The sequence below is a fragment of the Aphelocoma coerulescens genome, chromosome 3, assembly GCF_041296385.1.
Source record: "Aphelocoma coerulescens isolate FSJ_1873_10779 chromosome 3, UR_Acoe_1.0, whole genome shotgun sequence".
In the NCBI taxonomy this organism is placed as follows: Eukaryota; Metazoa; Chordata; class Aves; order Passeriformes; family Corvidae; genus Aphelocoma; species Aphelocoma coerulescens.
This window is the reverse complement of record NC_091016.1, coordinates 17126008-17145678: the sequence shown is the minus strand read 5'-3', so window position 1 is coordinate 17145678 and position 19671 is coordinate 17126008. Positions and strand designations below refer to the sequence as shown.

At 64.6% G+C, this 19671-nt stretch overlaps 2 protein-coding genes across 2 annotated transcripts; both read left to right on the top strand.

Annotated features, from left to right (window-relative positions):
- Nucleotides 1–6574: 6574 nt before the first annotated feature.
- On the top strand, nt 6575–12304 carry LOC138107036 (serine/threonine-protein kinase pim-1-like). Its single transcript, XM_069008369.1, is given in 9 exon segments — nt 6575–6719; nt 7232–7289; nt 9818–9920; nt 10108–10521; nt 10614–10664; nt 10878–11247; nt 11460–11636; nt 11932–12059; nt 12061–12304. Coding segments are annotated over 9 exon segments (1650 nt in total). The 3' UTR covers nt 12265–12304.
- Nucleotides 12305–13027: 723 nt separating this feature from the next.
- LOC138107035 (serine/threonine-protein kinase pim-1-like) lies at nt 13028–18729 on the top strand. Its single transcript, XM_069008368.1, is given in 9 exon segments — nt 13028–13172; nt 13685–13742; nt 16283–16385; nt 16573–16986; nt 17079–17129; nt 17343–17712; nt 17925–18101; nt 18397–18524; nt 18526–18729. Coding segments are annotated over 9 exon segments (1650 nt in total).
- Nucleotides 18730–19671: the final 942 nt, after the last annotated feature.

The following is a 19671-nucleotide window of genomic DNA, read 5'->3' as shown; positions in this document are numbered from 1 at the left end:
TGACGCTTTTTCTTGCTTCCAGGTCTTGTTTTGAATTGACTTTCATGCAATCGTTCTTTGCTTTTTCCAGGAAGGTTGCACCGGGTGCCCGGACCGCATGGGGAAGCGCTGGCACCCTGTGTGTGGAGTGCGTCCGGTGCCGGCGCTACCCCGGGGGGCCGCGGTCTGCAGGGCCATCGCCTTCAAGACGGACGAGGACCTCGTGCGGGATCGGCTCCTCTCCTGGCAGCAGGTCTCCAGAGGTGGGTACCCGGCTTCACAGCAACGGGTGGCAGATGGGCTTCCGGCAGACGGCAGTGGGCACACGAGCATCCCGCTCTTGCAGCTGCTGAGGAGACTGCTCTGCCGTGTTTAAGTGGAGGAGGTGGAACGTGGCCTGCCATGCTGCTCTCCTCTAGAAACGGAGAATTGGCACCGCCAGCAGCCTGGCCCGGGCACAGGCCGTGCTGGGACAGGGGGGACAGGAGCCCTGTCCGGCTGACCGCGGCTTTCTGGTTTCTCTCCCCAGGGTGCCAGCACCTCAGGCACGGAAGCAGCACCGCTCGGCCTGCGAATCTGGGAGGGCTGGAGGGCGGCGGGTGTTAATTTGCTGTCAAAAATAAATCTTGTTCTTGTCGTTGTCATCGGAGCCTTTCTTTCATCCTTTTCCAAGCTTTTGGTCCCCTTCCTCCAGGGTAATCTTTTTGGGTCCTTCCTCAGCCACTCGGTGGCCTTTGGCAGGGGGTGTTAAGCAACGCGAAAATTTCAACAACAGCTCCTGTTGCCAACGGCAGCAGCCCCTTCGAGAAGCCGGAGCTGCCAGCCAGGCTCGCGTGTGCTTTGGAAAGGGGAGCGGTTTGCAGGGACGCAGTGGTCGCCCCGCTGCAAAAGCTGGGAGGAAATCAGAAGCGGCAAAATGCCATTTCGGCTCAAGCCCCGCCCAAATACTTCTTCATCTTTCCCCTCTGCTCCAAGATAGGCAGGCAGGGCTGGACTCCGGCAAGGTTCCAAGTTCTTTGTGCTCCCTGGCATCAAAGGGATCACGATGGAAACTCTTGTACGCAGTGACTGCGGTACAGCTCCTGAAGGAAAAAAGGGAGTGTCACGAGATGGGACATCCTTCTTGTCTCCTTTGTCTCCCCAGGAGCCCCTCGGAAAGAGAAATGCCTGCAAGGGCTTTATCTGACTCCTTCCCAGCCAGCCCTTCCCTCCTCGCTCCCGGGTCTCGTTTGCTCCGCAGGCCTCATTAGCTCGCTAAACTCAGAGGAGCCCCGGTAGGAAAAAAGGCTGCCTGGCGTGGCGCTGGTTGATCCCTGTCTCATCTTGATTCCATTTGCCCTGCTCCCCAACCTTCCACCCAAAGAGACCAAAGCATCCCCCACAGCCCCACGGTGCTGCACCAGATCCCGGGCACGTGGCCTCCTCCAGTCCTTGGCGGCCTCGGGGAGGCTCCAGAGCCCTGTGTGCGGGACAGCTGCTGCAGCACCCACCGCTGTGCCTGGGGGCAAACAGCGCCCAAGGAGCGGCTGCGCAAGTTCAGAGTCTGAAGCAGAATCCCCGGTGCACGCAAGTGAGAGCTGGGATTTCAGGGGCTGCCAGGAGACGCTGAATTCCTCTCCTCGCTGCCCTTTCTAGCCACGGCCACGCTGATGCAATCGGAAGAATTGCCCCTGCCCAGGCAGCTCTCAGGTAGAAGACTGGCTTTTGCTCCTCATGTTTCTGAGGGGCTAGCTGCCAATTCCTCAGGTTTTCCTTCCAATTAATACGGGGTTATGACTATTTTTACTAGTTTATTACTAGTTTATTTCTAGTTTTACTTCCTGCGGCTCCCTGTGAGCGAGGAAGCACCACAAACCCTCTCCCTCAAAGCCTTGAGGTACTGCCCAAGCAGAACTTTTTCATGCTCTTTCCTCCTGGTGATTTTATAATCTCGTCCACAGTCTGAAAGCAAACTGATGCCGTAGGCAAAAGCTTGACCTTGGAACCCTAGGGCACTTTCTGTGCGTGTGCTTGTGTCCCCACGGCCTTCGGGTGAGCCTGGTGAGGCCGAGGCCTGGGGCCCTCAAGATGGCGCCGGGGAGCCCCCGGGGCAGCGGGGCGGGGTGGCAGAGGGTGGATTTCCCCCGAGTGAGCGAGCGAGGGAGCGAGGGAGCGGCGGGGAAAGGCGCGGGGAGCAGGGGAGGCACAAAGGCCCCGGGTCTCTGGCAAGCGGGCGGCCAGTCGCCAACTGCTGGCTCCCGGAGCCGCTGGCAGGGCCGTGTCTCCTCCACGCCGGTGACACTGCACCTGCAGCGCTGCATCCGGCTCTGCCGGGCTCCCCAGCACGGATGGCAAGGACACGGACGGGCTGGAGCACGTGCGGACGGGGGACACCGAGATTTAGCGAGCGCTGGAGCACCTCTCCTGCAAGGAAAGGCTGAGACAGCTGGGCTTCTTCAGCCGGCAAAAGACACTTAGGCTTAGGCTCGACAGAACCGTGGCCTTCCAGGACCTGACGGCAACCTACAAGAAAGCTGGAGAGGGACTTTGGACAAGGGCAGGCAAGGACAGGACAAGGGAGAATGGATCCAAACGGAAAGAGAGTAGGTTTAGATGAGGTATTCAGAAAAATGACTCTCGTGGCACAGGTTGCCCGGAGAAGGTGTGGCTACCCCCTCCCCTGGCAGTGTTCAAGGCCAGGCTGAAAGGAGCTCTAGACAAGCCCTTGGTCCAGTGCCAGGGGTCCCTAGCCACAGCAGGGGGGCTTGCAACGACGTGATCTTTCAGGTCCCGTCCAAGCCAAACAATGCCGTGACTCCGTGATTCTGGGATACTTCCCCTCCTCATCCTCTGGCAGAAAAAGAAGCTTGGGACCAAGTTCCACATTGCAGACTCTGTCTTTTGGCAGCCTGCAACTGTCTCAACAGAGGATGAAAAGAGATGACATTACTGACACGATTTATCTTTTCTACCTGAAAATTAAAGGCTCCACTCCTGTCCACTCTCGCACAACCATCAGGACAGGGAACTCTTCCCGGTGAAATGCTTCATCTCACCCAAGGAAGAAGAAAGCTACAAGCCCACACTTTTCTTTATTTCTGTATTGATTTATTAGGTTATTTCTTTCACGGGCATTTATTTCTTTGTTTGCTTCTTCCCTTCCGCGGGGCGCGCGCCGGCTCCTCCGGTGGGCTCGCGCAGGGAACGGACGAACGGAACGGCCGCGCGCTCCGGCGGCTCAGCGGCAGCAGCAGCGGCAGCAGCAGCGGCAGCAGCAGCGGCAGCAGCAGCGGCAGCAGCGCCTCTCTCGATCAGTTTTCCACTCGGATTTCCGCTCGCTCTCCGTCCCCTTCTCCCTCTCACACTCCACTCACTCCCGTCCCGTCCCTGTCTCCGCCTCTCCCAGCGCGGCTCATGCCGCGTCCCGCGGGCCGCCCCTCTGCGGGGCCGCCCCGTGCCCGCCGCGGTGCCGCCTCCGCCGGGCTCTCTCCGTCCTGGCAGCGGCTCTGGTGCTGGCGGAGCAGCACGCTCTTTTGGCTCCGCCTGGCGCGGGCCCTGGCCCGGCCCCGGCCGAGGCCCCTCCCGCGGCTCCGCCCGGAGCCGCCCCGCTGCCGCCCCTCGGCGGGGCCGCCCCCTGCCCGCCCCTGCCCGGCCCGCCGCGGTGCCGCCTCCGCCGGGCTCTCTCCGTACTGGCAGCGGCGCCGCTGGAAGGGCCGCTCGCTCTGGTGCTGGCGGAGCAGCACGCTCTTTTGGCTCCGCCTGGCGCGGGCCCTGGCCCGGCCCCGGCCCCGAACGAGGCCCCTCCGGCGCTTCCGCCCGGAGCCGCCCCGCTGCCGCCCGGCTCCCGCCCCGTCCCCGGCAGCGTCGTCCGCAGCATCGCCGGCAGCTTCCCCGCTCCGAACTCCGCCGCTCGTCAGCTCGGCCGCCGGCCCCGGGGCGGCTCGGGAAGCAGCAGCGCCCGGGGGCCCCGGGCAGAATGCCGAGAGCGCGGTGCCGCCCGCACGGGCGGAGAAGCCTCCCCTGGAGCAGCTCTACCGGCAGGGCCCGCTGCTGGGGAGCGGCGGCTGCGGCAGCGTTTACTCCGGGACCCGGCTCGCCGACGGCGCCCCGGTAAGAGTGGGGCCGGGTCGGAGGGGGGCGGCGGGCGGCGGGCGACGGGCGACGGGCGACGAGCTCAGCCCGCCGCTCGCCTTGACTTGCAGGTGGCCATCAAGCGAGTGTCCCGCGATCGCATCCCGGAGTGGGCGCGGCTGGTGAGTGAAAGCCGGCGGGGCGTGGCGGGCGGGGCTAGGGCGAGGCCCGGGAGGGTGGGAGCCGGGACGCTGCGAGGGGAGCGAGCGTGCAGTGAGCGGGGGCCGCGGAGCGTCCCGGGCCGGGCAATGGCGAGCGGCGGTGGGGCCGGGCCGGGGTGCCGAAGGCTCGGCGCAGCATCGGCCCCGCTGACGGCATCGCGGTCCCCCCCGCAGCACAACGGCGCCCTTGTGCCCCTGGAGCTGGCGCTGCTCTGGATGGTGTCGCGCCCTGGCTTCCGCGGCGTGGTGCGGCTCCTGGACTGGTTCGAGCTGCCCGACGGCTTCGCGCTGGTCATGGAGCGTCCGGAGCGCTGTCAGGACCTCTGGTACTTCCTGGAGGAGCGGGGCTTCCTGACGGAGCCCGTGGCGCGGGGGCTGTTCCGCCAGGTGCTGGAGGCCGTGCGGCACTGCACCAGCCGCGGCGTCCTGCACCGCGACATCAAGGCCGAGAACGTCCTCGTCGACCTGGCCACCGGCGAGGCAAAGCTCATCGACTTCGGGTGCGGCACGGTCCTCCAGGACACCTTCTACACCCGAATGTCAGGTGAGCCCAAAGGCGGGGCCCAGCCGGGCAGCAGAGATTCCCCCCTTTGCTGGCAGAGGCGGAAGAGGGAGGGAGCGAGGGGAAATCCTTCTGCAGCCGGCTGCAGCCAAGTTGCTTTCCGGCGGGGCGAGGGCTGCCTGTTGTGGAATGGGAGCTGGCTGGGAGGGAGCAGCACTCATCAGGGCCTGATGAGCTGCGCCCGTGTCCCGTAGGCACGCCGGAGTACAGCCCGCCGGAGTGGATCCTCTTTGGCTGCTACCATGGCCAGCCAGCCACCATCTGGTCCCTGGGCATCCTGCTCTATGAGCTGGTCTGTGGGCACCTTCCTTTCAACACGGATGAGGACATCATCCGGGGCCAGCTCTTCTTCCCGCCCCGGGTGTCTCAAGGTGGGGATGCGCCTTCACAGCACGGGGGGAGGGGGGGAAGGACGTGGTTGGCAGAGGGCAGGTGGCACGCAGGCGTCCTGCTCTTGCAGCTAGGGAGGAGGCTGATCTGCTGGGGTTAGCTGGAGGAGGTGGCACGTGTGCCTCTGGGCTGCTCTCGTCCGAAAGGGAGGATCGACGGGAAGGTTGGGGTGCAGCTTCCGAGCGCTCCTAGTGTGGCCTGGGCACCGTGGAATCTGGGAGAGCAGGGGCAGGAGCCTTGTCCCGCTGAGCAGCGTTTTCCCGTTTCTCTCCCCAGAGTGCCAGCACCTCATCCGGTGGTGTTTATCCATGGACCCCGCGCACAGGCCGTCCTTGGAAGACCTGTTTGAGCATTCTTGGCTGCAGGACCGTCACCTGGCCCAGGAGACAGCAGAGATCCATCCCTCTGCACAGTAGGATCCAGGAGCCCAGCAAGCACCAGCTGCACGCGTCTCGGGGCGCTCGAAGAAAACGGCAGAGCGTTTCCCTGCGGCCGTGGCACGGAGGAGAGAGCGCAGCCGAGGAGATGCTTCCGCTGGTCCTCGGCGCCTTGTGGAGGAAGCGGCTCAGTGCTCCCCATCCTATTGGAGAAGTCGTGGCAGTGCAGTGAAGTTGCCACGGACTGGAAAAGGGGAAACATCCCCCTGCAGCTCAATGGCATCGTGATGTCCCCGCAAGCCGAGGCACCGCCGGGGTGTTCTTCTGGAGCACGACCTGGAGCCGGACAACACCGTCCTCGAGCTGGCCGCTGGCGGGGCAAAGCCGGTTGGCTTTGGTTGCGGCCCCTTCCTGGAGGACACGCTCTGCGCCCCGACGGAATCAAGATGAGTCCACAGCCGGCGGAGGGGTGGGGGGATGCTCGTGGTTCCAGGCGTGGCAGGGCTCGGCCGGGCCAGGCGCCGGAGCTTCCCCGCTTGGCGGCGCCGGGGAATATTAATTTTTCCGCCGGCCGCCAAGTTGCTTTTTGGCGGGACAGGGCACGGATGCTGTGCAGGGGGAGCCAGCGCCCGGCCTTGCTGACAGCTTCTGCCACCCAGCCTGGCCCGGGCTGGGGCGGGGGGAGCCAGCCTGGCAAAAGCATCCGTCCGTAGGGACGGGGGGCAGCAGAGGGGGGCGGGTTCCGAAGGCGTGCCCCTGCTGGTCTGCTTTGCGGGCCCTTGAGGAAGGGGTGGGCTTACGCGTGGGAAAGGTGGGGTTTTTCCCCAGCCATGGAGAGCCTTAATGCTTGCATGGAGTGCTCAGACCCTCCCCAGGCCCGTGATACGGTGATAACCTTTGACGCTTTTTCTTGCTTCCAGGTCTTGTTTTGAATTGACTTTCATGCAATCGTTCTTTGCTTTTTCCAGGAAGGTTGCACCGGGTGCCCGGACCGCATGGGGAAGCGCTGGCACCCTGTGTGTGGAGTGCGTCCGGTGCCGGCGCTACCCCGGGGGGCCGCGGTCTGCGGGGCCATCGCCTTCAAGACGGACGAGGACCTCGTGCGGGATCGGCTCCTCTCCTGGCAGCAGGTCTCCAGAGGTGGGTACCCGGCTTCACAGCAACGGGTGGCAGATGGGCTTCCGGCAGACGGCAGTGGGCACACGAGCATCCCGCTCTTGCAGCTGCTGAGGAGACTGCTCTGCCGTGTTTAAGTGGAGGAGGTGGAACGTGGCCTGCCATGCTGCTCTCCTCTAGAAACGGAGAATTGGCACCGCCAGCAGCCTGGCCCGGGCACAGGCCGTGCTGGGACAGGGGGGACAGGAGCCCTGTCCGGCTGACCGCGGCTTTCTGGTTTCTCTCCCCAGGGTGCCAGCACCTCAGGCACGGAAGCAGCACCGCTCGGCCTGCGAATCTGGGAGGGCTGGAGGGCGGCGGGTGTTAATTTGCTGTCAAAAATAAATCTTGTTCTTGTCGTTGTCATCGGAGCCTTTCTTTCATCCTTTTCCAAGCTTTTGGTCCCCTTCCTCCAGGGTAATCTTTTTGGGTCCTTCCTCAGCCACTCGGTGGCCTTTGGCAGGGGGTGTTAAGCAACGCGAAAATTTCAACAACAGCTCCTGTTGCCAACGGCAGCAGCCCCTTCGAGAAGCCGGAGCTGCCAGCCAGGCTCGCGTGTGCTTTGGAAAGGGGAGCGGTTTGCAGGGACGCAGTGGTCGCCCCGCTGCAAAAGCTGGGAGGAAATCAGAAGCGGCAAAATGCCATTTCGGCTCAAGCCCCGCCCAAATACTTCTTCATCTTTCCCCTCTGCTCCAAGATAGGCAGGCAGGGCTGGACTCCGGCAAGGTTCCAAGTTCTTTGTGCTCCCTGGCATCAAAGGGATCACGATGGAAACTCTTGTACGCAGTGACTGCGGTACAGCTCCTGAAGGAAAAAAGGGAGTGTCACGAGATGGGACATCCTTCTTGTCTCCTTTGTCTCCCCAGGAGCCCCTCGGAAAGAGAAATGCCTGCAAGGGCTTTATCTGACTCCTTCCCAGCCAGCCCTTCCCTCCTCGCTCCCGGGTCTCGTTTGTTCCGCAGGCCTCATTAGCTCGCTAAACTCAGAGGAGCCCCGGTAGGAAAAAAGGCTGCCTGGCGTGGCGCTGGTTGATCCCTGTCTCATCTTGATTCCATTTGCCCTGCTCCCCAACCTTCCACCCAAAGAGACCAAAGCATCCCCCACAGCCCCACGGTGCTGCACCAGATCCCGGGCACGTGGCCTCCTCCAGTCCTTGGCGGCCTCGGGGAGGCTCCAGAGCCCTGTGTGCGGGACAGCTGCTGCAGCACCCACCGCTGTGCCTGGGGGCAAACAGCGCCCAAGGAGCGGCTGCGCAAGTTCAGAGTCTGAAGCAGAATCCCCGGTGCACGCAAGTGAGAGCTGGGATTTCAGGGGCTGCCAGGAGACGCTGAATTCCTCTCCTCGCTGCCCTTTCTAGCCACGGCCACGCTGATGCAATCGGAAGAATTGCCCCTGCCCAGGCAGCTCTCAGGTAGAAGACTGGCTTTTGCTCCTCATGTTTCTGAGGGGCTAGCTGCCAATTCCTCAGGTTTTCCTTCCAATTAATACGGGGTTATGACTATTTTTACTAGTTTATTACTAGTTTATTTCTAGTTTTACTTCCTGCGGCTCCCTGTGAGCGAGGAAGCACCACAAACCCTCTCCCTCAAAGCCTTGAGGTACTGCCCAAGCAGAACTTTTTCATGCTCTTTCCTCCTGGTGATTTTATAATCTCGTCCACAGTCTGAAAGCAAACTGATGCCGTAGGCAAAAGCTTGACCTTGGAACCCTAGGGCACTTTCTGTGCGTGTGCTTGTGTCCCCACGGCCTTCGGGTGAGCCTGGTGGGGCCGAGGCCTGGGGCCCTCAAGATGGCGCCGGGGAGCCCCCGGGGCAGCGGGGCGGGGTGGCAGAGGGTGGATTTCCCCCGAGCGAGCGAGCGAGGGAGCGAGGGAGCGGCGGGGAAAGGCGCGGGGAGCAGGGGAGGCACAAAGGCCCCGGGTCTCTGGCAAGCGGGCGGCCAGTCGCCAACTGCTGGCTCCCGGAGCCGCTGGCAGGGCCGTGTCTCCTCCACGCCGGTGACACTGCACCTGCAGCGCTGCATCCGGCTCTGCCGGGCTCCCCAGCACGGATGGCAAGGACACGGACGGGCTGGAGCACGTGCGGACGGGGGACACCGAGATTTAGCGAGCGCTGGAGCACCTCTCCTGCAAGGAAAGGCTGAGACAGCTGGGCTTCTTCAGCCGGCAAAAGACACTTAGGCTTAGGCTCGACAGAACCGTGGCCTTCCAGGACCTGACGGCAACCTACAAGAAAGCTGGAGAGGGACTTTGGACAAGGGCAGGCAAGGACAGGACAAGGGAGAATGGATCCAAACGGAAAGAGAGTAGGTTTAGATGAGGTATTCAGAAAAATGACTCTCGTGGCACAGGTTGCCCGGAGAAGGTGTGGCTACCCCCTCCCCTGGCAGTGTTCAAGGCCAGGCTGAAAGGAGCTCTAGACAAGCCCTTGGTCCAGTGCCAGGGGTCCCTAGCCACAGCAGGGGGGCTTGCAACGACGTGATCTTTCAGGTCCCGTCCAAGCCAAACAATGCCGTGACTCCGTGATTCTGGGATACTTCCCCTCCTCATCCTCTGGCAGAAAAAGAAGCTTGGGACCAAGTTCCACATTGCAGACTCTGTCTTTTGGCAGCCTGCAACTGTCTCAACAGAGGATGAAAAGAGATGACATTACTGACACGATTTATCTTTTCTACCTGAAAATTAAAGGCTCCACTCCTGTCCACTCTCGCACAACCATCAGGACAGGGAACTCTTCCCGGTGAAATGCTTCATCTCACCCAAGGAAGAAGAAAGCTACAAGCCCACACTTTTCTTTATTTCTGTATTGATTTATTAGGTTATTTCTTTCACGGGCATTTATTTCTTTGTTTGCTTCTTCCCTTCCGCGGGGCGCGCGCCGGCTCCTCCGGTGGGCTCGCGCAGGGAACGGACGAACGGAACGGCCGCGCGCTCCGGCGGCTCAGCGGCAGCAGCAGCGGCAGCAGCAGCGGCAGCAGCGCCTCTCTCGATCGGTTTTCCACTCGGATTTCCGCTCGCTCTCCGTCCCCTTCTCCCTCTCACACTCCACTCACTCCCGTCCCGTCCCTGTCTCCGCCTCTCCCAGCGCGGCTCATGCCGCGTCCCGCGGGCCGCCCCTCTGCGGGGCCGCCCCGTGCCCGCCGCGGTGCCGCCTCCGCCGGGCTCTCTCCGTCCTGGCAGCGGCTCTGGTGCTGGCGGAGCAGCACGCTCTTTTGGCTCCGCCTGGCGCGGGCCCTGGCCCGGCCCCGGCCGAGGCCCCTCCCGCGGCTCCGCCCGGAGCCGCCCCGCTGCCGCCCCTCGGCGGGGCCGCCCCCTGCCCGCCCCTGCCCGGCCCGCCGCGGTGCCGCCTCCGCCGGGCTCTCTCCGTACTGGCAGCGGCGCCGCTGGAAGGGCCGCTCGCTCTGGTGCTGGCGGAGCAGCACGCTCTTTTGGCTCCGCCTGGCGCGGGCCCTGGCCCGGCCCCGGCCCCGAACGAGGCCCCTCCGGCGCTTCCGCCCGGAGCCGCCCCGCTGCCGCCCGGCTCCCGCCCCGTCCCCGGCAGCGTCGTCCGCAGCATCGCCGGCAGCTTCCCCGCTCCGAACTCCGCCGCTCGTCAGCTCGGCCGCCGGCCCCGGGGCGGCTCGGGAAGCAGCAGCGCCCGGGGGCCCCGGGCAGAATGCCGAGAGCGCGGTGCCGCCCGCACGGGCGGAGAAGCCTCCCCTGGAGCAGCTCTACCGGCAGGGCCCGCTGCTGGGGAGCGGCGGCTGCGGCAGCGTTTACTCCGGGACCCGGCTCGCCGACGGCGCCCCGGTAAGAGTGGGGCCGGGTCGGAGGGGGGCGGCGGGCGGCGGGCGACGGGCGACGGGCGACGAGCTCAGCCCGCCGCTCGCCTTGACTTGCAGGTGGCCATCAAGCGAGTGTCCCGCGATCGCATCCCGGAGTGGGCGCGGCTGGTGAGTGAAAGCCGGCGGGGCGTGGCGGGCGGGGCTAGGGCGAGGCCCGGGAGGGTGGGAGCCGGGACGCTGCGAGGGGAGCGAGCGTGCAGTGAGCGGGGGCCGCGGAGCGTCCCGGGCCGGGCAATGGCGAGCGGCGGTGGGGCCGGGCCGGGGTGCCGAAGGCTCGGCGCAGCATCGGCCCCGCTGACGGCATCGCGGTCCCCCCCGCAGCACAACGGCGCCCTTGTGCCCCTGGAGCTGGCGCTGCTCTGGATGGTGTCGCGCCCTGGCTTCCGCGGCGTGGTGCGGCTCCTGGACTGGTTCGAGCTGCCCGACGGCTTCGCGCTGGTCATGGAGCGTCCGGAGCGCTGTCAGGACCTCTGGTACTTCCTGGAGGAGCGGGGCTTCCTGACGGAGCCCGTGGCGCGGGGGCTGTTCCGCCAGGTGCTGGAGGCCGTGCGGCACTGCACCAGCCGCGGCGTCCTGCACCGCGACATCAAGGCCGAGAACGTCCTCGTCGACCTGGCCACCGGCGAGGCAAAGCTCATCGACTTCGGGTGCGGCACGGTCCTCCAGGACACCTTCTACACCCGAATGTCAGGTGAGCCCAAAGGCGGGGCCCAGCCGGGCAGCAGAGATTCCCCCCTTTGCTGGCAGAGGCGGAAGAGGGAGGGAGCGAGGGGAAATCCTTCTGCAGCCGGCTGCAGCCAAGTTGCTTTCCGGCGGGGCGAGGGCTGCCTGTTGTGGAATGGGAGCTGGCTGGGAGGGAGCAGCACTCATCAGGGCCTGATGAGCTGCGCCCGTGTCCCGTAGGCACGCCGGAGTACAGCCCGCCGGAGTGGATCCTCTTTGGCTGCTACCATGGCCAGCCAGCCACCATCTGGTCCCTGGGCATCCTGCTCTATGAGCTGGTCTGTGGGCACCTTCCTTTCAACACGGATGAGGACATCATCCGGGGCCAGCTCTTCTTCCCGCCCCGGGTGTCTCAAGGTGGGGATGCGCCTTCACAGCACGGGGGGAGGGGGGGAAGGACGTGGTTGGCAGAGGGCAGGTGGCACGCAGGCGTCCTGCTCTTGCAGCTAGGGAGGAGGCTGATCTGCTGGGGTTAGCTGGAGGAGGTGGCACGTGTGCCTCTGGGCTGCTCTCGTCCGAAAGGGAGGATCGACGGGAAGGTTGGGGTGCAGCTTCCGAGCGCTCCTAGTGTGGCCTGGGCACCGTGGAATCTGGGAGAGCAGGGGCAGGAGCCTTGTCCCGCTGAGCAGCGTTTTCCCGTTTCTCTCCCCAGAGTGCCAGCACCTCATCCGGTGGTGTTTATCCATGGACCCCGCGCACAGGCCGTCCTTGGAAGACCTGTTTGAGCATTCTTGGCTGCAGGACCGTCACCTGGCCCAGGAGACAGCAGAGATCCATCCCTCTGCACAGTAGGATCCAGGAGCCCAGCAAGCACCAGCTGCACGCGTCTCGGGGCGCTCGAAGAAAACGGCAGAGCGTTTCCCTGCGGCCGTGGCACGGAGGAGAGAGCGCAGTCGAGGAGATGCTTCCGCTGGTCCTCGGCGCCTTGTGGAGGAAGCGGCTCAGTGCTCCCCATCCTATTGGAGAAGTCGTGGCAGTGCAGTGAAGTTGCCACGGACTGGAAAAGGGGAAACATCCCCCTGCAGCTCAATGGCATCGTGATGTCCCCGCAAGCCGAGGCACCGCCGGGGTGTTCTTCTGGAGCACGACCTGGAGCCGGACAACACCGTCCTCGAGCTGGCCGCTGGCGGGGCAAAGCCGGTTGGCTTTGGTTGCGGCCCCTTCCTGGAGGACACGCTCTGCGCCCCGACGGAATCAAGATGAGTCCACAGCCGGCGGAGGGGTGGGGGGATGCTCGTGGTTCCAGGCGTGGCAGGGCTCGGCCGGGCCAGGCGCCGGAGCTTCCCCGCTTGGCGGCGCCGGGGAATATTAATTTTTCCGCCGGCCGCCAAGTTGCTTTTTGGCGGGACAGGGCACGGATGCTGTGCAGGGGGAGCCAGCGCCCGGCCTTGCTGACAGCTTCTGCCACCCAGCCTGGCCCGGGCTGGGGCGGGGGGAGCCAGCCTGGCAAAAGCATCCGTCCGTAGGGACGGGGGGCAGCAGAGGGGGGCGGGTTCCGAAGGCGTGCCCCTGCTGGTCTGCTTTGCGGGCCCTTGAGGAAGGGGTGGGCTTACGCGTGGGAAAGGTGGGGTTTTTCCCCAGCCATGGAGAGCCTTAATGCTTGCATGGAGTGCTCAGACCCTCCCCAGGCCCGTGATACGGTGATAACCTTTGACGCTTTTTCTTGCTTCCAGGTCTTGTTTTGAATTGACTTTCATGCAATCGTTCTTTGCTTTTTCCAGGAAGGTTGCACCGGGTGCCCGGACCGCATGGGGAAGCGCTGGCACCCTGTGTGTGGAGTGCGTCCGGTGCCGGCGCTACCCCGGGGGGCCGCGGTCTGCAGGGCCATCGCCTTCAAGACGGACGAGGACCTCGTGCGGGATCGGCTCCTCTCCTGGCAGCAGGTCTCCAGAGGTGGGTACCCGGCTTCACAGCAACGGGTGGCAGATGGGCTTCCGGCAGACGGCAGTGGGCACACGAGCATCCCGCTCTTGCAGCTGCTGAGGAGACTGCTCTGCCGTGTTTAAGTGGAGGAGGTGGAACGTGGCCTGCCATGCTGCTCTCCTCTAGAAACGGAGAATTGGCACCGCCAGCAGCCTGGCCCGGGCACAGGCCGTGCTGGGACAGGGGGGACAGGAGCCCTGTCCGGCTGACCGCGGCTTTCTGGTTTCTCTCCCCAGGGTGCCAGCACCTCAGGCACGGAAGCAGCACCGCTCGGCCTGCGAATCTGGGAGGGCTGGAGGGCGGCGGGTGTTAATTTGCTGTCAAAAATAAATCTTGTTCTTGTCGTTGTCATCGGAGCCTTTCTTTCATCCTTTTCCAAGCTTTTGGTCCCCTTCCTCCAGGGTAATCTTTTTGGGTCCTTCCTCAGCCACTCGGTGGCCTTTGGCAGGGGGTGTTAAGCAACGCGAAAATTTCAACAACAGCTCCTGTTGCCAACGGCAGCAGCCCCTTCGAGAAGCCGGAGCTGCCAGCCAGGCTCGCGTGTGCTTTGGAAAGGGGAGCGGTTTGCAGGGACGCAGTGGTCGCCCCGCTGCAAAAGCTGGGAGGAAATCAGAAGCGGCAAAATGCCATTTCGGCTCAAGCCCCGCCCAAATACTTCTTCATCTTTCCCCTCTGCTCCAAGATAGGCAGGCAGGGCTGGACTCCGGCAAGGTTCCAAGTTCTTTGTGCTCCCTGGCATCAAAGGGATCACGATGGAAACTCTTGTACGCAGTGACTGCGGTACAGCTCCTGAAGGAAAAAAGGGAGTGTCACGAGATGGGACATCCTTCTTGTCTCCTTTGTCTCCCCAGGAGCCCCTCGGAAAGAGAAATGCCTGCAAGGGCTTTATCTGACTCCTTCCCAGCCAGCCCTTCCCTCCTCGCTCCCGGGTCTCGTTTGCTCCGCAGGCCTCATTAGCTCGCTAAACTCAGAGGAGCCCCGGTAGGAAAAAAGGCTGCCTGGCGTGGCGCTGGTTGATCCCTGTCTCATCTTGATTCCATTTGCCCTGCTCCCCAACCTTCCACCCAAAGAGACCAAAGCATCCCCCACAGCCCCACGGTGCTGCACCAGATCCCGGGCACGTGGCCTCCTCCAGTCCTTGGCGGCCTCGGGGAGGCTCCAGAGCCCTGTGTGCGGGACAGCTGCTGCAGCACCCACCGCTGTGCCTGGGGGCAAACAGCGCCCAAGGAGCGGCTGCGCAAGTTCAGAGTCTGAAGCAGAATCCCCGGTGCACGCAAGTGAGAGCTGGGATTTCAGGGGCTGCCAGGAGACGCTGAATTCCTCTCCTCGCTGCCCTTTCTAGCCACGGCCACGCTGATGCAATCGGAAGAATTGCCCCTGCCCAGGCAGCTCTCAGGTAGAAGACTGGCTTTTGCTCCTCATGTTTCTGAGGGGCTAGCTGCCAATTCCTCAGGTTTTCCTTCCAATTAATACGGGGTTATGACTATTTTTACTAGTTTATTACTAGTTTATTTCTAGTTTTACTTCCTGCGGCTCCCTGTGAGCGAGGAAGCACCACAAACCCTCTCCCTCAAAGCCTTGAGGTACTGCCCAAGCAGAACTTTTTCATGCTCTTTCCTCCTGGTGATTTTATAATCTCGTCCACAGTCTGAAAGCAAACTGATGCCGTAGGCAAAAGCTTGACCTTGGAACCCTAGGGCACTTTCTGTGCGTGTGCTTGTGTCCCCACGGCCTTCGGGTGAGCCTGGTGAGGCCGAGGCCTGGGGCCCTCAAGATGGCGCCGGGGAGCCCCCGGGGCAGCGGGGCGGGGTGGCAGAGGGTGGATTTCCCCCGAGCGAGCGAGCGAGGGAGCGAGGGAGCGGCGGGGAAAGGCGCGGGGAGCAGGGGAGGCACAAAGGCCCCGGGTCTCTGGCAAGCGGGCGGCCAGTCGCCAACTGCTGGCTCCCGGAGCCGCTGGCAGGGCCGTGTCTCCTCCACGCCGGTGACACTGCACCTGCAGCGCTGCATCCGGCTCTGCCGGGCTCCCCAGCACGGATGGCAAGGACACGGACGGGCTGGAGCACGTGCGGACGGGGGACACCGAGATTTAGCGAGCGCTGGAGCACCTCTCCTGCAAGGAAAGGCTGAGACAGCTGGGCTTCTTCAGCCGGCAAAAGACACTTAGGCTTAGGCTCGACAGAACCGTGGCCTTCCAGGACCTGACGGCAACCTACAAGAAAGCTGGAGAGGGACTTTGGACAAGGGCAGGCAAGGACAGGACAAGGGAGAATGGATCCAAACGGAAAGAGAGTAGGTTTAGATGAGGTATTCAGAAAAATGACTCTCGTGGCACAGGTTGCCCGGAGAAGGTGTGGCTACCCCCTCCCCTGGCAGTGTTCAAGGCCAGGCTGAAAGGAGCTCTAGACAAGCCCTTGGTCCAGTGCCAGGGGTCCCTAGCCACAGCAGGGGGGCTTGCAACGACGTGATCTTTCAGGTCCCGTCCAAGCCAAACAATGCCGTGACTCCGTGATTCTGGGATACTTCCCCTCCTCATCCTCTGGCAGAAAAAGAAGCTTGGGACCAAGTTCCACATTGCAGACTCTGTCTTTTGGCAGCCTGCAACTGTCTCAACAGAGGATGAAAAGAGATGACATTACTGACACGATTTATCTTTTCTACCTGAAAATTAAAGGCTCCACTCCTGTCCACTCTCGCACAACCATCAGGACAGGGAACTCTTCCCGGTGAAATGCTTCATCTCACCCAAGGAAGAAGAAAGCTACAAGCCCACACTTTTCTTTATTTCTGTATTGATTTATTAGGTTATTTCTTTCACGGGCATTTATTTCTTTGTTTGCTTCTTCCCTTCCGCGGGGCGCGCGCCGGCTCCTCCGGTGGGCTCGCGCAGGGAACGGACGAACGGAACGGCCGCGCGCTCCGGCGGCTCAGCGGCAGCAGCAGCGGCAGCAGCAGCGGCAGCAGCAGCGGCAGCAGCGCCTCTCTCGATCGGTTTTCCACTCGGATTTCCGCTCGCTCTCCGTCCCCTTCTCCCTCTCACACTCCACTCACTCCCGTCCCGTCCCTGTCTCCGCCTCTCCCAGCGCGGCTCATGCCGCGTCCCGCGGGCCGCCCCTCTGCGGGGCCGCCCCGTGCCCGCCGCGGTGCCGCCTCCGCCGGGCTCTCTCCGTCCTGGCAGCGGCTCTGGTGCTGGCGGAGCAGCACGCTCTTTTGGCTCCGCCTGGCGCGGGCCCTGGCCCGGCCCCGGCCGAGGCCCCTCCCGCGGCTCCGCCCGGAGCCGCCCCGCTGCCGCCCCTCGGCGGGGCCGCCCCCTGCCCGCCCCTGCCCGGCCCGCCGCGGTGCCGCCTCCGCCGGGCTCTCTCCGTACTGGCAGCGGCGCCGCTGGAAGTGCCGCTCGCTCTGGTGCTGGCGGAGCAGCACGCTCTTTTGGCTCCGCCTGGCGCGGGCCCTGGCCCGGCCCCGGCCCCGAACGAGGCCCCTCCGGCGCTTCCGCCCGGAGCCGCCCCGCTGCCGCCCGGCTCCCGCCCCGTCCCCGGCAGCGTCGTCCGCAGCATCGCCGGCAGCTTCCCCGCTCCGAACTCCGCCGCTCGTCAGCTCGGCCGCCGGCCCCGGGGCGGCTCGGGAAGCAGCAGCGCCCGGGGGCCCCGGGCAGAATGCCGAGAGCGCGGTGCCGCCCGCACGGGCGGAGAAGCCTCCCCTGGAGCAGCTCTACCGGCAGGGCCCGCTGCTGGGGAGCGGCGGCTGCGGCAGCGTTTACTCCGGGACCCGGCTCGCCGACGGCGCCCCGGTAAGAGTGGGGCCGGGTCGGAGGGGGGCGGCGGGCGGCGGGCGACGGGCGACGGGCGACGAGCTCAGCCCGCCGCTCGCCTTGACTTGCAGGTGGCCATCAAGCGAGTGTCCCGCGATCGCATCCCGGAGTGGGCGCGGCTGGTGAGTGAAAGCCGGCGGGGCGTGGCGGGCGGGGCTAGGGCGAGGCCCGGGAGGGTGGGAGCCGGGACGCTGCGAGGGGAGCGAGCGTGCAGTGAGCGGGGGCCGCGGAGCGTCCCGGGCCGGGCAATGGCGAGCGGCGGTGGGGCCGGGCCGGGGTGCCGAAGGCTCGGCGCAGCATCGGCCCCGCTGACGGCATCGCGGTCCCCCCCGCAGCACAACGGCGCCCTTGTGCCCCTGGAGCTGGCGCTGCTCTGGATGGTGTCGCGCCCTGGCTTCCGCGGCGTGGTGCGGCTCCTGGACTGGTTCGAGCTGCCCGACGGCTTCGCGCTGGTCATGGAGCGTCCGGAGCGCTGTCAGGACCTCTGGTACTTCCTGGAGGAGCGGGGCTTCCTGACGGAGCCCGTGGCGCGGGGGCTGTTCCGCCAGGTGCTGGAGGCCGTGCGGCACTGCACCAGCCGCGGCGTCCTGCACCGCGACATCAAGGCCGAGAACGTCCTCGTCGACCTGGCCACCGGCGAGGCAAAGCTCATCGACTTCGGGTGCGGCACGGTCCTCCAGGACACCTTCTACACCCGAATGTCAGGTGAGCCCAAAGGCGGGGCCCAGCCGGGCAGCAGAGATTCCCCCCTTTGCTGGCAGAGGCGGAAGAGGGAGGGAGCGAGGGGAAATCCTTCTGCAGCCGGCTGCAGCCAAGTTGCTTTCCGGCGGGGCGAGGGCTGCCTGTTGTGGAATGGGAGCTGGCTGGGAGGGAGCAGCACTCATCAGGGCCTGATGAGCTGCGCCCGTGTCCCGTAGGCACGCCGGAGTACAGCCCGCCGGAGTGGATCCTCTTTGGCTGCTACCATGGCCAGCCAGCCACCATCTGGTCCCTGGGCATCCTGCTCTATGAGCTGGTCTGTGGGCACCTTCCTTTCAACACGGATGAGGACATCATCCGGGGCCAGCTCTTCTTCCCGCCCCGGGTGTCTCAAGGTGGGGATGCGCCTTCACAGCACGGGGGGAGGGGGGGAAGGACGTGGTTGGCAGAGGGCAGGTGGCACGCAGGCGTCCTGCTCTTGCAGCTAGGGAGGAGGCTGATCTGCTGGGGTTAGCTGGAGGAGGTGGCACGTGTGCCTCTGGGCTGCTCTCGTCCGAAAGGGAGGATCGACGGGAAGGTTGGGGTGCAGCTTCCGAGCGCTCCTAGTGTGGCCTGGGCACCGTGGAATCTGGGAGAGCAGGGGCAGGAGCCTTGTCCCGCTGAGCAGCGTTTTCCCGTTTCTCTCCCCAGAGTGCCAGCACCTCATCCGGTGGTGTTTATCCATGGACCCCGCGCACAGGCCGTCCTTGGAAGACCTGTTTGAGCATTCTTGGCTGCAGGACCGTCACCTGGCCCAGGAGACAGCAGAGATCCATCCCTCTGCACAGTAGGATCCAGGAGCCCAGCAAGCACCAGCTGCACGCGTCTCGGGGCGCTCGAAGAAAACGGCAGAGCGTTTCCCTGCGGCCGTGGCACGGAGGAGAGAGCGCAGCCGAGGAGATGCTTCCGCTGGTCCTCGGCGCCTTGTGGAGGAAGCGGCTCAGTGCTCCCCATCCTATTGGAGAAGTCGTGGCAGTGCAGTGAAGTTGCCACGGACTGGAAAAGGGGAAACATCCCCCTGCAGCTCAATGGCATCGTGATGTCCCCGCAAGCCGAGGCACCGCCGGGGTGTTCTTCTGGAGCACGACCTGGAGCCGGACAACACCGTCCTCGAGCTGGCCGCTGGCGGGGCAAAGCCGGTTGGCTTTGGTTGCGGCCCCTTCCTGGAGGACACGCTCTGCGCCCCGACGGAATCAAGATGAGTCCACAGCCGGCGGAGGGGTGGGGGGATGCTCGTGGTTCCAGGCGTGGCAGGGCTCGGCCGGGCCAGGCGCCGGAGCTTCCCCGCTTGGCGGCGCCGGGGAATATTAATTTTTCCGCCGGCCGCCAAGTTGCTTTTTGGCGGGACAGGGCACGGATGCTGTGCAGGGGGAGCCAGCGCCCGGCCTTGCTGACAGCTTCTGCCACCCAGCCTGGCCCGGGCTGGGGCGGGGGGAGCCAGCCTGGCAAAAGCATCCGTCCGTAGGGACGGGGGGCAGCAGAGGGGGGCGGGTTCCGAAGGCGTGCCCCTGCTGGTCTGCTTTGCGGGCCCTTGAGGAAGGGGTGGGCTTACGCGTGGGAAAGGTGGGGTTTTTCCCCAGCCATGGAGAGCCTTAATGCTTGCATGGAGTGCTCAGACCCTCCCCAGGCCCGTGATACGGTGATAACCTTTGACGCTTTTTCTTGCTTCCAGGTCTTGTTTTGAATTGACTTTCATGCAATCGTTCTTTGCTTTTTCCAGGAAGGTTGCACCGGGTGCCCGGACCGCATGGGGAAGCGCTGGCACCCTGTGTGTGGAGTGCGTCCGGTGCCGGCGCTACCCCGGGGGGCCGCGGTCTGCGGGGCCATCGCCTTCAAGACGGACGAGGACCTCGTGCGGGATCGGCTCCTCTCCTGGCAGCAGGTCTCCAGAGGTGGGTACCCGGCTTCACAGCAACGGGTGGCAGA